Raw genomic sequence first — 16871 nt, 5'->3', positions numbered from 1 at the left:
CGCGCGAACATGTCTGCTTTCACACTAAGCCCACTCTCCGACTCCTTTCATCAAGATTTGCCTCGTAGCATTCAAAGCTGCACTCTAGCCTGGCCTGTATATTAAAATCAATGATGAATGATGTTTCATTTTCATAAGTGAGGTTCCCTGAGCAGTAGACTATATTTTATCCTCAATAGGAATTACTACCTATGCAGAGGTTTCATATGGTTAGCAGAAGAAACTTGAAGAATTAATGCGGGTGGAAAAAAAAAATATCTAGAGGTCAAGCTGGAAGATTCAGCCCACCCACACAAACACACTCGACATCATTAAAAGCAACAATGCGGCAAAAAATGTCAGTCGAAATGGAGGTACATGGAGTTCGGGTTTTTTGTTGACTACGAGTTCTGCTGTGGAGGCTTTAGGTGTCATCCAATGATGACCCCGAGACCAGATTAGAGGGTCTTATTTTTAGAAAAGACCAAAAATGGTTTCGAAAGTAGTTGTTGGGGCACGGTCGGAGAATTTTCCACTTACCGGACCGCTCGAAGATCTGCAGAATTTAATCCGAGACTTGTTGGCAGTGAGCGAAGTCTTCTGTATTACCGCCTCATGCTCTTCTTGCCTGAGGAGAAGCATCTGATTAACGACAGAAACTTTCATACAGAAATGAAAAAGAAAAATAACTGATTTACCTTGTTGCTGCAGTGTCATTTCTCTTATCTCTTAGAAAATGTTTCCTCACCGGCAGCAACCACGTAGAGGAGACCTTTGCTCTCTTACAGTGTTATTGTTGTGTTTGTTAGCTTAGCTTGTTGACTGGTGCATTCAAAATGGCGTTGAAAATAACCAATTATTTTTGTCAACATTAGCTTAGCTATTTCTACATTTTTGCTTTTGTTTGTAAGTTCACAACATGAACAAAGCTGAGAACATGTTTTGCTGCTTGAAATAAGTTTTATAGTCATGAATCACAAACATGTCTGAGTCGTTGCTAGCTTAACTCCGCTAAAGAATTGACACACAAAGCTATTAAAGTTATTAAGATGATTTTAAAGTGTTTGTGTGTAGCTTTTAGTTTTTTTTTTTTTTTTACATATTTCCTACATCTTCTAGCACCTTTCACTAAACCCAGGCAGCAGTAACTACTTTTGTCTAAATTTTGCTATATCATCCTGTAGGCATTGGGGAAAAAAAAAAACCTTGACTCAGATTTTTAGTTCAGTCTCCGTGAGCGACATCACCGTGCGACTCTTGAGAGACTGAGGAGCAGAACAAATGATGGTCTCCGGAAGGAACACTTTCTTCTGGTTCTTTTGGAGCCATCCGAGGAGGTACTCTATCTTCCCGTCGCAAACCCACGGGTTGGCGGACAGATCCAGCCCTTCGTCCTCCAGGGCGTTCAAATTGTCGAGCAGACCTGGAGGGATGCTGCTAAGCTGGTTGTCATCCAGACTGAGATGTTTGAGCTGAGTGAGCTCCTGAAAAAAGTTCTGGGGAACATGACTGAGCTTGTTCTTGGAGAGGAACAAGTAGGTGAGGTTCCGGGTGTTATCGAGCAAAGACGGCGCCAGACTGTCCAGTTTGTTGTTGCGCAGATTCAGGCGATCAAGTTTGGTGAGTTGATCCAGAGAATTTGCTGAGAACTTCACCAGACGGTTATTGGAAAGTTCAAGGTTTTCCAGATGCGGCAATTTTTGGAGAAAATCCGCTGAGATATTTGTCAAACGATTCCCAGAGACGTCCAACCAGGTCAGGTTGGAGTTATCCGGAAACCACGCGGACTCAGCTTTCTCAATCAGATTGTTCTTGAGCACCAGGATTTCAAGCGGAGCGTGACTGAAGACATCGGCGGGCAAGTCACTCAGCATGTTGCCGGTGAGGTCCAAAGTCGTGAGGAGAGGCAGGCCTCTAAGGAGGTGCGAGGAAAGGTTCTTCAGGTGGTTGCTGAACAGGTGCAGCTGCTTCAACTGAGGGACCGCGTTGAGATCCTGCTCGGAGATGGACGAGATGTTGGTGAACTGGATAGTGAGGATGCTGGTGTTTTTGGGGAGGCCCTCGGAGGGGAATACGGTCATGGGAACCTCATTGCAGACCACCTCGGCTCTTCTCGGGTAGCATTTGCAAAGCGACGGGCACGCTGAAGCAGCATGGCCGAAATAGGCCAGGTAGAAGATAACTGCGTAAAACGCCTTCATTACTAAGACACAAGAAGAATGACATGGAGTCATTTACGAGTCAATAAATTCAATTCGATCATTTCCGATGCATATTTGGCGATCGTTCACCAATCGCAGTACACGAGCGATGAATCACAGCCCTGGTAAGAAATTAGAATCCAACTTACTGTTGCTTGAAGGTGGATGAGTGTCAGCCAGGCTGCAGGATCTGCAAAAGCACTGAGTCATACGAGGAGCGCAACCCCGATGTAATCATTACTTGTTATGCAAACAAGCCGCTCACGCTGCAGTCAAGGACGGCTGACCATGTGACTTGGACGAAAACAACAGGACACGAACGTTCCTTTTTTTTTTTTTTTGCATTTGATGATTTGTTGTTCGCCCGAGACCTCGTCGGTCTCACACTGGTTGAGAGTAAAAATCCAAAGTGCAGTGTGAAGTCCAATTTTCAGCAGATGGGGAATATGATGAGCTATTACATTATGTATAATGAGCGCCAGTTGGCTTTAGGCGCTTTTGAAAGATTAATGGAAGCCCACTCATTCCACCAGAACCTTGGAGGGAGATGAAAATATTCTGGTTGAATATAAAAAAAAAATGCTGGAGTGAGGTATAAGTGATGACAAAATTGGCCTTACCTTAAATGTGAGCCATCTTGATGTAGCCACCACCCAAATGAGTACAAGCGCTAAAAAAAATGGATGGATATGTAATTTTATTTGACCATTAGGAGAAAAAAAAAAAAACGGGATTGCTTGAGTTTCCATTTAAAAAGACAAATGTTTTTTTTTGGATAAACTGAACTGGTGACCCAAAATGAATGTGCAATTTTGTTTTGTAAACAATTCCCAGACAAGCCCACCGTGCTGATGTGTAATATTAAACGCTCCTAAAAAATAATACAATCCGTGTTTTCTAAACATTCTAAGATATGATCCACAAAAAAAAAAGTCCTCTTCATTTGATATATACAATACACACAGCCCTTGCACTTCAAACCCAAATGTGAAAGTCCAATTTTGTTCACCATGTCGTTATGACAACTTGGCATACTGAAAAAGATTGATCCTCGGGTTAAAAAAGTTCCGTTTCATTTTTTGGCACGCTGCTGTCAATCATCCGCAAGGAAGAATCTCTTCGCTGAGCCAGGGTTAACTGTAGGGAAGAAAGAGAGATGAAATTATATTCAAAGAAAACTAAACACACGCATGCAGTAATAATGGCACACTCCCACACAAAATCCACACAATCAAATTCAGTTCAACTAAAACGATTGTCCAAAAATACGTTTCTTCTCAAATAGATGCTATTTTCCTCGAGTGAAAACAATGCATGAAGTAGGTAAAAAAAAAAAAAAAAAATCACTGCAATTGTCAGACAGCACAAACGAACGTGCTTGTCGTCCAGATGCAAGCATGCAAATTACCCTCCGTCCCCCCTTCTTTCAGAAGAACATATCATCATCACTGTCGGTGTCGTCCAACGACCACCTCAAGTCTTTCAGGTCAAAATCAAGCAATCTGAAACGGTAAGTAGGAAGTTCAACTTGAGCGCCAACAAGAAATCAGCAGGTGGGGGTGGGGGGGGCAGAGTAGGGAGCTGCGAGTAGAACGATTAGGGGGTTAATTGGCATTGCTGCGTGCGGGCTGGCGAGGGTGGGTGGGGTGGTGGTGGGGGTGCTAGCTTAGCTACTTACAGTCTCCCAAGCATGGGAAACGTTAGAATGGTGGGTGAAGAGGTCAGTGGAGGATGATGCGTAGCATGGGGCCGCCGCTGAGGGGCGAGAGCCAGTTTAGCATGCGGCCGAAATAAAGAAGGTAAAATATCCTGATTAGCATATGAAGGAAATAGAAATCTTTCTGAGAAACCCCTTGTGGTGATGATGAACCAAGAGTCATCCTCACCTGGCCTTCCCGGACTGCTGCTGATTTCTGGAGGACGACAGTCTCATGGCCCCGCGGTGCGGCGAAATCTGCGGCGAGCCCCTGGGTGACGGGCGGGGCGAAACGCGGGGGGAGGATCTGGCCGGTGCCTCGGGTAGATGGGCCGGGGCGGAGGCGGCGGCGGCGGCCTGCGGGTGCTTCCTGGGGATGCGCTTGAGGAGGTGGCTGACCCATCGCTTCTGATCCTCCCGGCTCCCGGTCAATAACAGCAACTCTTTGGCCGTGGACATGTCGTAGTTCACTGTTCATGAAAAGAAATGGAATTTTCAATAAATGACAAAAATGAGCCAGGGGAAGTTGCTTAAGTTCTCCACTGACCCTTGCAGGGCCCAATGACCTCCTCCTTTCTGTCCAGGTGGTCCTTATGGCACTTGGCGTGGCAGCGGCGGCACTCGAGGGCCGGCGGCGGCTTAAATACGTGCCACAGCGGCCGAGTGCACGCCTCGCAGCTGGACGGGAAGTGGTAAAGCGTGAGGACGAACTCGTGCCCCTTGTGGTTGATGTGGGAAGGGCGCTCGCCGAAGGGGGTGCTCTCCATGACCACCTGATCACGCTTGCTCTCGCCCTCGTTGGCGTACAGGATCTGGAAGACATCGATGGTTTTGAAATTTCACGTCAGGCAATCCAGCTCTGACGTGGGGCATCAAGAGGGAGAAAAAAATGTTTTATTCATTTTATATTATTGACTTACCTGAAATATCCGGGGGATTTCCACGGCGTCGGCGCGGTACACGTCAGTCTGAGTGACGGGTCGGACATGAAAGAGCTTGCTGGGGTGGGCGAAAAGAAAGTTGAAATAACAGTAAGGAACCAGAATAATATTCTTGGCAGTGAGACGTTGAATGTGAGCCTATATATATATTTTTTTTTCTTCTTTCTGTTCTATCGACTAATCTGGCTGTCGATTGATTTCAAAGTAGAAAGGAAAATGGATCGACTCACTCTATATCCAAAATCATGAAAGGGTTGGCCTGTTCTCGGTCCTGCTCGCTGTTGTAGAACAGAATCTTTTTACTGCTAACCACGACAAACTGTTGAAGGGAAACGTAGGTCAAATTTGGTTAAAAATAAAATAATAAAAAAAAAAAGGAAATGTATGCGATTGTGTTACGGTACCTTTTTGTCCCAGCCGAACCGTTTTGTGTGCTTGTTTGGGATTGAAAGCCAGCCCTCGAGTCTGGAATCTAAAACGACACAAAGATCCTCATTTAATATTTGATGTAATATTTATCTCGCATATAAAGTCATTATTGTGTTCGAACACAGCAAGCGTGCATTCATTCAATTGAATTTCCCTCAATATGACTTTTTCCTCATGGATTATCCAAAACCAAACCCCGTGCCTCTTTTTAGGTGGAATTGGAAGAAAACAGGTCAAAGGTCAAGCTGTGAGTTTGCATCAGTGCACATCAAACGTATTAAGACGCAGCAGAATCAGAGTAAACACACTCGTGGGATTAGCTGACATCATGCTGAGCTCAAACATGGTCAGTTTTTTTTTTTTTTTCCTCGTTCAATGTAAATCAATTAGCAGTAGTAGTTGAAGGTTCAAGCCTGGCTTTAGTTTGGGGTCACCTTCAAGGTCAGGCTCAGGCTGCTGGTAGGTGAGAGCCAGGGGACGCTGGCCCCGCTCGTCACTTTCAGCATTTTCTTCCTCCTCAGAGTCAGAATCAAAGAGAGAACGCGCCGAGCGGATGTCGGGCCGGGTGTCGACGCGCACCGATTTGTGTGTGCGCTGGTAGGTGAAGGACATTGATTCCGAAGTGTGTGATTGAGTAATGCGCACTGTGCCCGAGAGGGTGAAGAAGAACAAAGGAGGAGGTGCACAAGTGAAAAGAGAAGAAAAGAAAAGTGCGAATTTGACGGTGGGGATTGGAAACCTGGGTAGCCTTCGTCCAGGTCGTTGCCGCTGCTGATGGAGTCCAGAGAGTGGACGCTGAGCGAGGTCAGCTGACAGCGGAGCTGCTCGATGTCGCTGTCCTTGCTGGCCAATGTCATCTGAAGCTCCTGACGCACTTGGTTCTCCTCAGCTATCACCTGCGCGACAAATATGCTAGGAAATTTCTATAAGCGGAAAAAAAAAAAAAGGTGGGCGGAACTCACCGCCTGCATTTCCGACATCTCTCGCTGGAATTTGATGATGGTGCTGTTGAGTTTATCCTTCTCCGATCGCAGCTCCAGTTGCAGCTTCTTGTTCTCCTTCTCCTTCTTGTGCACCTCCGTGTCGGGGCCTCGGTGGCCGCTCCTCGTCGGCTCCCTCCGGTTCATCACCTCGGCCAGCTTGTTGATGGCCTACGGGACACGCCACGCAATTTCAAGATTTACGATACAAACGATAAACGAAGCCCTGTGAATAACATTTCGAGAGAAAGCTGCAGCTGAAGACAATTATTTGTGGAAAACGGTCTTGAAAAGTAAAAGAGCCCGGTGTAGGCGGTTTGACTTCCGCACCTGAGTCTTCAGCGTCCTTTCAGTCTGCATCTGTTTTTCAAAGCCCACAATGAGAGCGCTCATGTTCTTCTTCTCATCCTTTGCATCCTCGAGCTCTGCAGAAAGAGCAGAATGTTTAACGTCAGAGGTTTATTTACAGAATGTATAGAAAGTTTTTTTTCTTCTCACGTTGCTGCAGTTCTTTCAGCTGGTTGTTGAGTTCCTCCTTCTCGCTAGCCAGGTTGGCCACGTCCACCGTCAGGGTACGATTGGACTCTTCCAGCTGTGAATGAGACAAATTGAGTCGAAATAAAATAAAAAATACTAAGCATATTAATTATGTCTATTTTTGGTGGCATCTGACCGAGCTAATGGTGGCCTCCTTGTCGCCGAGTTCCTGTTTATGTCTGGCCGTCATGTCTCTGATCTCCAGCTCCTTCATGATCTTCGCCTTCTCCAGATCCGAGTACTGCTCCTCGGCGATGGAGCGGGCCAGCTGCTCCGAGTCGGCCTTGGTCAGGCTGACTTCCAGCTGGGAGGCCAGCGATTCCCTGTGGGTCCAAATTTCCGTCAATAAGTACCACGGGACATTTTTATTAGCGTCAATGCTAACGGCTAAGTTCCTCCTAACGAATGGTGTCCATTTGTAACCCCCTAGTGGCATAAAAGTAAATAACACCAGAAGTTACCTCTCCTCCTGGTATTCTTCCAGACGTTGTTGAGCCTCCTTGTACAAAGTGTTGCTCTCATCGCACTCCTCCTTCAACTCGCGGATCTGCGTCTTGTAAAGGGTCTAACACAGAAAGAGGATTTACGATTTGTTTCATCTCACAACATTCACGCTGTTGAGAATTTTTGCGAACTAAGCAAAGCCGACTTTGTTGCTGTGTGCGAGAGAGCGCAGACGAAAAAGGCGAAGAAACTCTACCGTGAAATATTGCTCCGCCTCCAGCTGGTCCTTTAAATCTTTCAGCAGAGCTTCCGACTCTTGCTTCTCCCTGTAACAGCGCCATCAATCTGTCATGCCCGCAACGGTTTCCCGAAATCAACAAATGTGCTTTAAATCAGCACGCTCCAGCTTCTGTGTGTGTGTTAAGCTGACCTGCGCATCTCCTGGTTTTGTTTCTCCAAGACCTGCTTAATCTCAAGCAGCTGGTTGAGCTCCTGCTTGAGCTGCTTCTCGGAGGTGTGCAGGACGGTCACCTGCTGTTTCTCCATCTTCAGGTCACTCTGGGCCAAACTGCGTTGGTGGACCTCCTGCTCCAGGCGCAGGCTCAGGTTCTTGACCTACACAAAAATGCCCTTTGGATTAATCAAACGACTCAAGTATCGGCGGCTGGTATCGGCTGCCGCGACGAGTACCCGATAACTTCGCGTCGGAAATCATCCAACACACCTCTTCGGAAATTTTCTCCTTTCTCGTGAGCAGCTCGTCCTGTTTGTGCTGTGCCTGTTTGTAATCGCAGTCCAGCATGGAGTAATCTTTCTTCAGCTGCAGCATCTTGGCTTCCAGCTCTTGCTTGAGCGTGCGCTCCTCCTGAAGGCTGTGCTCCATCTCTGAATGACAGCAGAAGAATTTTGAATGATAAACACTTTGAAAGCAGACGAAAGGTTCCCCCCTCCCCTCACCTTTTAAGGCCGTAGACTTTGCTACCTCCAGGGACTGGTAGATTTGGTTTTCATCCGCCAACTTGGCCTTGGTTGCTTTGTGTTCGGCCTCCTCCTGCTCTAGACTCTGTTGGAGTGACTTCAACTTGAACGTCAGCTCGATCTCTTGGTTGCTCTTTTCCTAAATCGTCAAAGCAGAATTTATTGCTTAGACCTTCTTCGTTTGCCTTTCACAGATTTAAGTAGAAAGCCACAAGAACTTTGAAGGCACCTTCTCAAGGTCAATGAGCTTCTCCTGCAGTTGGTTCTTTCCAGTCTGGACGGTGGAGAGACATGACTTCATTTCTTTCACCTCGTCTTTCAGCCCAGATGTTTGCCCTGAGGTAGGTGAATACAAGAAGTACATCAACATACTTAAAAAAAAAAAAAAAATCAAGAGCAGCATGTGGAAAACAACCCGACATTCGAAGGTGACATAATGTTCCTGAACGTTGATCCACAAAATACATCATAAATATATTTCTCACTTTTCCCTATCTCCACCCATATGTAGACTTTTTCTTTTTTTACCCATTAGGAGGGAAAAAATTGAAGGCATCATGAGAACAAGCCAAACATTGTTCTTCGATGTCTCCAATGAACGTTAAAATCAAGTTTCCAAACAGCATCACACAAGACGTTTTGGCGCCGCTTCAGCATTTGGCTTCCATGACGAAAAAAAAGGATGTTTCCAGCGATGACTGAATGATTTTCCAAATAAACAATTTACATCCCATTTCCCTGTCACAGCTCCAAGTCGTGCATGTTAGCAGATGTTGTCCTCAATATGTCCAAAATAGTTTTGGCTACAAATGAAAAATAATTGTACTGATACTCACTCTGTAGGTCAGCGATAACATCCATCTTGACGCTCCGCTCCCTCTTCTCCGCTTCCAGCTCGGCCCGCAGCGTCGTCAGCTGCCTCTCCAGCTCCGTTTTGGTCTCCTCCAGCTGCTTGCACTTCTCCTGCGTCTCCCTCAGGCTCAGCTCCAGGCTCTGGACCTGTTTCTGCATCTCCGCCTGGCTCTTCTTCAGCTTGCTCGTGGCCTCCTGTCCCGCCCGAAGAGTCCCAGCCGCCTCCTCGAGCTGCCGATGAGAAGGAAACGATGTCAACGGTTTACATGGACGCTTGTTCTCCGAACCGACTTGTTGGCTAGCTGTGGATTTGGAAGAGTTACTTTTAGATCACGCTTTCCTCACTTGTTTCTGCAGCTGGATGTTCTTCTCGTTGGAGATCTGTGAATTGTGGTTCCTCTTCTTCAGATCTTCTAACTGGTCCCTCAGGGTATTCACTAGCATGTAAAGATTTTTTTTCCCCCAATTATTTTCACACAGTGAATGGAGGTTGGTGAAAGTGAAATCAGGCTGCTCACATTCGTTCTCCAGTCCGCGTTTCCTGTCCGTCTCAATATCGACTTTGCGCTGGTTCTCGGTACTCTGGTGCTGCAGCAGCGCTCGCTCGCACTCCAGCTGCCTCAGCGAGGCCTCCACGCGTTGTCTGTTGTTCATCTAATCCGAAAAACACACTCAGGACAAGTGGAAAATACCAAAAAAAAAAAAAACACTCACCTCCTTGTCTAATTCCTTGACCAACTTGTCTAAACGGTTGGTGGCATTTCTGTAGAGACAGAGCAGCTATAATTACAGAAGATGGACTCCAAAAAAATATTAGTTCCATTCTTACCGGAACTTGTGCTCCAGCTCGTCTTTGGCCTGCATTTCATGGTCCAGCTGCTCCTCCAGTTCATTCAGTTTTTTCTGCAGTTGCTAACAAATCAGAGTAGAATGCGACTTGGATTAATTCGTCTTCAAACTACTTGTGAGTAAATGCTTACTTCTTTCTTGTTGTCAGAGCGCTGTTGCTTTTCCTCTAATTTCTCCTTTTCGTTCTCACAATCCTGCTCGGAGCTGTTTTTCTTTGCCTTCAGCAGCCTGAGAGAGAGAGAGAGAGAGAGAGAGAGAGAGAGAGAGAGAGAGAGAGGAGAAGAAAAAGAAAGTCAACAGGTTGCAGTTTTGGCTTCTAAATAAACCAACCTCATGTTTATAACTTAAGGACTGTGAGACGTTAAAGCTTTTTAGATTGGTTCTGATTAAAATGATGATGGGAGACGTTTAATGGTTGGCAACTATATTTGGAAATCATCACATGACCTTTCAGCGTGGTTTAATGACAAACGGGGAAACTAGAACAAGATGGAAAAATGGTTTCCAGAGACATTAGAAAATATTTTCACCTGCATATCTGACACTTATGTTAAAAAAAAAAGAAAAAAAGCCCAATTGTTACTTCAGCGGTAGACTAAACACAAACATCTATCTTGAGAATTTTTTTTGCACGCAGGCTTCGGGAGAAAACGGTGAGGGCAGTTTTGGGTCGAGTGTCAGAACAAGGCAGCTCAGTGTGAAGAGTGAACAAGCGTACAGTGTGTGAAAACTGGAAGGCTCTATTGAAAAAAAAAAAAGGCCGTAGCCTCTGTTTCCGATGTTAGAGCCTTTGCAACATGTCATAAAAAAATAAAATAAAAAATAGAAAGGTAGCAAGCGTGTATCACCATAAAAGAAAGAAAGAACACTTACTGGTCTTCCTTGAAGTAGGTGAAGCCGATAAATGGAAGCTGGTTGCCCACGAAGGCTTTTGGCGGCGGGAAGGTCTCAGCGGCTCCTTTATCGTCCTCGAAATCATCGAAGTTGCTGGTGTCGATGTCGCTGTTGAGCTCAGGTACGACGGGAGCCACAGCTGGAGAGAGACGCAGTGAAAGCCTTCAAAAGTGAGCAACTTTTGGCTGCACTGCTTGTAGTTAAAAAAAAAAAAAGAAAAAAAAAAAAAAGGGAAAAAAAAGTTAGACTTGGGCAAGGCTGGTGACCACCGCTCCTTTTCACGCACAGTGCTCACTTTGTGCACACACACACACACACACACACACACACACACACGTCCACTCAGCGGCTTTCACAAATATAGCCTGCACTCTTCTCAGGGGCGAAAAAAATGAAATCCATCACAGGATGACACAAAACACCAAAACTTTCACTCTCACGGTGACAAATGTGAACGTCGAGCTTGGAGAATTGAAATTGGGCTAAAAAAAGCCATCAAGCGGTGGCCCTTGTGGCTACGTTTCCCAGAATGCATCCTGATAGAAGGCGGCTAATGACAGGCAGCCCAGGCCACAGTGACGGCGAGAGAGCGGGCGCGAGCCCCGCTAGTGGGGCATCCCTTCTCATTAGGCCCCGCCGCACCCATGGCCCCACCCCTTACCAGGGGGGGCGTCTCTGCCGGCCATTCGCCCGAAGGTGTGCGCGGCATAGTTATTTTTAAACTTTTGTTGAGTTATGCCTACAAATGTAATCTTCTTGAGTAAGAGTGATAAAACCCGTCATGTATTTACCCAATGCACCCTTCCTAATCTTGGTAGAATCCAGATAAAATGACCTCAGCATCCACTCACTTATCAGGCTGCTTCAAAAAAAAATAAAAAAACATTCTGCCTCTGCTTGCAGCGTTCCAATATCAACTTACTCTCTCGGATGTTGTCAAAGGTCCAGTGGTCGCTCTTGAAGAACGGGTGCCTTTTGATCTCCTCCACTCCGGTGCGGCCCAGACGAATCTCCCTGCAGGCATGGAGGGGGCGTCAAACAATCAGAGTGAGAACGCCTCCCGCTGTCAACATCAACTGACCACTAGGCGCCAACCGCAGAGTCCGGCCGCACGACCGCTGGCGGACGCGCACTAGAACCTCTCGAAATCATAAAAATCGGATTAACTTCAAGCGTCCTTCCCCCCTTTGCACTTCTATGAAACTCGACCTGCGCTTCTTCTACTGCGCGGCCGGAGGGGCGTAGCAGCTTGGCCTTGCCACGTGTGGGACATTCCAAACTCAGCCAACAGGAAGAAATCGCAGGGGCGGGAACACGAAGGGCAAAAGAGTGGGCTTTAAACCCCCCCCCCCCCCCCAGCTAACATAAAAAAAAGTTAAAACAAATTCCATCATAGTGCAGGAAAGACTGGTACAGTATAAAAGCAAGGGTGGCGATAACAGGATCTTTGCATGAGGTCAGAACGGCGAGTGAGAAGGTAAATAAAGAGAGTCAAGAAAAGTGAAAGGCTCCTCTGTATGGAGGTAGAAAGGCTCTTGTCCGAGTTCCTGCAGGTGGGGGGGAAGGGCCACTCATGTCAATAGGAAGTTCTCTCTTCTGCAGGGGAAGGGCCCTTGACACAACATTTTTACACTCACTTAACTTTAACACTTGTGTTGACACAAAAAGCTTTCTTGGGTATTTTTGAAACCTTTGGAATGATTCATAGGGGGTCACGCAGGTAGAAACACTTTCAAAATACATTTCTAAGCTTAGCAGCAGCAGCCTGCAGCGATACATTTTCTCAATTATTTTCTGTCTGTCCTCTCTGCTGCATTTACAAATCGTATCATTTGTCTATAAAATGGCAAACCTGTCAGTTAAAAAGGCACAGATGAGGTTTTTGGCCTCCTGGGACATTTCCACATCATCCGGGAAGGAGAGGGAATTCTTGTGGTTCATAATATTCCCGTAGGTCCCCACGAGGGATTCAGCATAGAAAGGTGTTACACCTGTGGGAAACCATTTTGAGAATTGAATGGTTGCGCTCAGTGAGTGTAATAGCACATTACATCCACAAGAGGTCACTCACCTACTAGCAGCTCGTAGATAAAGACCCCGACGGACCACCAGTCGCATTCTCGCCCGTAGTGACCCTCGCTCCCCTGAGACTGCAGCACCTCGGGGGAGATGTAGTCGGGCGTGCCTACGGCGGTGTCACAGCGTACCATGCCTGTCTTTGGATCCACCAAAAAAAAAATTGTTGAAAAATAACAGTTTCTGATCTGAACACTAGATGGGGTCATTTAGCTATGAAGAGCACAGACGGCAACTTACAGAGTCCATCTTCATGCAGGTGCCGAAGTCGGCCAGCTTGAGGTGGCCGTGTTGGTCGAGCAGCATGTTGTCCGGTTTGACGTCGCGGTGGATGAAGCCCAGGGAGTGGATGGCGTCCAGGGCCAGCACCGCCTCGGCCGTGTAGAAGCGAGCCCACTCTTCCGGTATGTCGTAGTTCATGGTGAGCGTGACCATGTCGCCGCCCGCCATGAACTCCATCACCATGTAGAGGTGGCGGTCATCTTGGAAGGCGCAGCACAGCTACGGAAAAACGGCACACGGCAGTCAACATCAGCCACGGATAAAATATATAAAAAAAATTAAAACTAGCTATGATGAATGTGTTTGCTCCCCAACTTTAATCCTTGTGAACTTAATGTTCATGCGCACACCTGGATGACCCAGGGGCTGTTGGAGAAGGCCATGATGTGCCTCTCCTCCCAGAAGAAAGCCGAGTCAGAGCGCTTGATCATCTCAAACTTGTTGAGCTTCTTCATGGCGTAAACTTTCCGAGAGGCCTTGTGTCGCACCTGGGCGCGCAAAAAAATCGAGACACAAAAAACAAATGATGAGGAATATTGACGAGGCGTGAGGATGAAATTACAGGCGCACGCCTGAAGAACGACATGCTGGCACATGTTGTTCAACTTGAGCGAAGCAACCCTCCTTCCATCATTGTCGTCCCACACGCTGCTCCTGTCCAGACAGGCTTGGAACACCAAACACTAAAATAGTTATAGCTATGTAGCTAGCTACACAATAACTCAATATTTTACAAACCAAGCTAAGAACAGACCTATACAACCCAATAGAATGCACAGGCGTCCCTAATAAAGCGACAATGAGTCCATTAGAAGGTTCTCACCAGCTGCACTTCTCCGTAAGCACCTCTTCCGATCAGCTTCACCTTCTCAAAGTCTTCCAGCTTGACCTGCAGCTCGCGCAGCTGGCTGACCGCTTTTTCATCTGCGAACAATGCGATGTCAAACTTTCGTCATTCTGTGTTATTGCACAAAGGTCAGGCGAAACACGGCAACACCTACATCGACTCAGAAATGTTTCGATGTTCTTGTTCTTCCGCAGAGCTGGGTAGTTCAAATCGTGAGCCAAGGCATTTATGGAATCCTGGGGGAAAAAAAAAACCCACCTGTTTTACCATTATACTTTTTTGACCCTTCCGAGGCACAGTGCTCCAAAACAGCCATTTTCATCTCAACACAGGACCCCTCCCTTTGGGTCAGGGGCTGAACGCTGTGGCCTCGCAAGTGTCATCAACCGCATCGGGTTTCAGTATGGAATCAAAACCCCACGGCATGGTGTGTGTGCATCCGGAACAATTCTGCACCTTTAAATAGCAGCGGTGGGGAGAGATCTCCCCCCCACCATCACTACAGACTGGTGGAAATAGAAATGGAGGCTCACATGCTATTTATTGTTGGACAAACAGCTTACGGCTTTGGACTGACGCTGCCATTACGCACGCTATCGTTTCGCTGAATTGATGTTCCCAAAATAGATGAATCAAGGTTGACGTATTTTTATACTACACAAATACATGCTCCTTCATTGTAAAGTCCACATCACAACCAAAAAAACCTTTTTTTTTCCATTTGAGTGACAGGTAAAATATAAACATTTAGTTTCGGAGGCAGACAAGATTTGATCAGTTTAGGGCTGATAATAATCAAAACAGCTCTTCCTGCAATTCTCACTCATACTTCAGGGTGAAGCTTTGCACTTTTTGGTTGGAATCCAGAATTCGTGTTGTTGCGAGCGAGCAAAGAAAACGCCTCCATTGTTAATGATTATTAATACACGAACAAAAGACAACTAGCAACACGAAAGGCCAAGTCTTTGCTCTGAACCGTGACGATTCATTATTCATTGACGAGCGCACAAACCTAACAAGTTTTCAGTCCTATTTATTTAACTGATCACAACATCAAAAATGCTTGTGTTTGTGAATAAACGGGAAGGGGGATGACGTTCGGTCAGGGTGGGTTATCGCTACATTAATTCCAGGATGTGACCTCACGCTTCCTGCGTGGGAAGTTCCCAAAAAAACAAAAACAGGCCCGGTGGCAGTCTTTGTAAAGACAAACGTGCAGTGTTTTTTGTTCAATTGCATTATGTCATTTACAAGTGTGACAAGTTTTTTTAAAGTATGAGGAAGCTGGGGGGGATCGGTGGCAACCACTTGGAACCGTCATCCAAAAATTATTTTAGATGCTTCACGAAATAAGTACATTTTATGCTGACTGAGTCTGAATGAATGAATAAACTGGAGAACACTGCCAAATAGGATAAGGGCTGCATTCCTGATAAATGGCAAGTGAACTTTGTATTTGCACAACACAACAAAGAGTCAAAGGTAGACTAAGGCTCACTGATAATAACATTAGTTGAATCTAAAACAAAAAAAATCACACCTATGGATGTTTAAGGTGTCATTACTGAACCCAACGTGCCTGTTTTTATAATGTGGAAGGAAGTACTTAGAAAATTCCACACAGGAAGGAAGCTGAGATTCAAACCCAGAACTGTGAGCAAGACGTGTAAACACCACTAGTGCACCATGCTGTGTTTAATAAATGATAATTATATTTGATCAGCAATGATCAAAAGTAAACTTTGAATGTGAAAGTGTATTTAAGACAACCTAGCATTCTGATTTTGTTTACAGGTGTCACATGAGCTCGTCTAACCTGCGGCCATTAATGACACGGCAGTATGACGTCATTTCTTCAATATAACTTTATTAGAATTTTTGTTATTTTTTAACTCACCAGCAGTGTTCCCAGGTTTAACACTGACTCCGGATTCTTCATGAGGACCTCCAGCCTATTCAGCCGACTTTCCAGTCGGCTCTCCGCCCCGAGCATACTTAATATTCCTCTTCAGCGATCATAAATAAATAAAATAATAACACACCGGAAGTGTGATCTTTTTTTCCCTTATCGATTACTCACGACTAGCGAAGACTCCTCGTGCCAGCACTCCGGTAAGCGGTCGTTAAAAGTTTGCCTGGTTAATTAATCCACAAATAAAGTTCCATAGTTATGTCGTTATTTTGTCCTTAAAAGTGTCCATAGGCTGGCGAACCGGCCGGAGACTCCAAGGGGGCGATGGCAGACGGGCTTTGTTGTGCTCAGGTGAGCTCGCGTCTTGTTCCAGGTGAAAGCCCCACCAAACTGATCCGAGGTCAGCCCGTCCAACGTGACAGACACACGACACCGTTAGCTGAAATGCGACATGAGACTTCCGGTAAGGACTACCACATTAAAAGCTTTCTATTTTCGTTCTTTCAACAGTGAAGGTTTTATTTTAATGTGGTTTTGTTATGTTTTTTTTTAGTTTTGTTATCTGCGTGGTATGGCTGAATGAAATCTATAAGTGTCTGTAATGCTTGTTTTTTTAACTTTATTTTTTTAACTAAAGAAAAAATCTAAATTTCATGATGATTTTATACAATGACTTCTCATTTGACATTGCTCTGTGATCTATCAATTAACTTGATTTACTTCAAATAATTTGCCCCATCAAAATGCAATTCAACCCCCAATAAATTATTATCCTGGTATTGTTTTGAAACTTCCGGTAGGGCTCAGTTTTATTTTACTCCACCAGTTTCCCAACCTTACACATACATTATTATCAGTAATAGTTTTCTGAGGACTTCATCCCACTAGTTCATGCATCCTGCCCATCAATATTGTACCCCCCCCCCCCCCCCCCCCCCCATGTCCAGCTCTTCATAACCATTGCACCCTCCAAC

General features: G+C 45.8%; 2 protein-coding genes across 9 annotated transcripts; both read right to left on the bottom strand.

Annotated features, from left to right (window-relative positions):
• Positions 1-761: 761 nt before the first annotated feature.
• On the bottom strand, positions 762-2459 carry LOC119118445 (leucine-rich alpha-2-glycoprotein-like). Its single transcript, XM_037245500.1, has 2 exons — positions 2330-2459; positions 762-2182 (listed from the first exon to the last, which is right to left on the bottom strand). The coding sequence occupies exons 1-2, from the start codon at positions 2388-2390 to the stop codon at positions 1191-1193; spliced, it is 1053 nt and encodes a 350-aa protein (XP_037101395.1). The 5' UTR covers positions 2391-2459; the 3' UTR covers positions 762-1190.
• A 401-nt stretch (positions 2460-2860) lies between these two features.
• Positions 2861-16020, bottom strand: LOC119118442 (rho-associated protein kinase 2-like). 8 transcript variants are annotated; one of them, XR_005096717.1, is made up of 35 exons: positions 15883-16020; positions 14140-14221; positions 13962-14062; positions 13489-13626; positions 13097-13357; positions 12852-12999; positions 12633-12771; positions 11703-11794; positions 10760-10919; positions 10018-10114; positions 9867-9949; positions 9752-9800; positions 9556-9691; positions 9383-9474; positions 9022-9268; positions 8415-8521; positions 8165-8324; positions 7932-8092; positions 7638-7822; positions 7464-7533; positions 7225-7328; positions 6900-7086; positions 6725-6818; positions 6557-6651; positions 6209-6397; positions 5986-6142; positions 5681-5890; positions 5222-5289; positions 5048-5136; positions 4797-4875; positions 4424-4688; positions 4067-4346; positions 3859-3932; positions 3589-3682; positions 2861-3317 (listed from the first exon to the last, which is right to left on the bottom strand). XR_005096717.1 is itself a non-coding variant. In XM_037245492.1 (34 exons), exons 1-33 carry the CDS (start codon positions 15976-15978, stop codon positions 3902-3904), a joined length of 4452 nt encoding a protein of 1483 aa, XP_037101387.1. In that variant the 5' UTR covers positions 15979-16020; the 3' UTR covers positions 2861-3317; positions 3859-3901. The 8 variants fall into 8 exon arrangements, 7 of the variants coding, with proteins under 7 accessions (XP_037101387.1, XP_037101385.1, XP_037101386.1 ...); XM_037245492.1 differs by lacking the exon at positions 3589-3682; XM_037245490.1 differs by lacking the exon at positions 3859-3932.
• Positions 16021-16871: the final 851 nt, after the last annotated feature.

This window comes from Syngnathus acus, chromosome 24, assembly GCF_901709675.1.
Source record: "Syngnathus acus chromosome 24, fSynAcu1.2, whole genome shotgun sequence".
NCBI lineage: Eukaryota > Metazoa > Chordata > Actinopteri > Syngnathiformes > Syngnathidae > Syngnathus > Syngnathus acus.
Note: the sequence above shows the minus strand (reverse complement) of the source record. Positions and strands in the feature narration are given on the sequence as shown.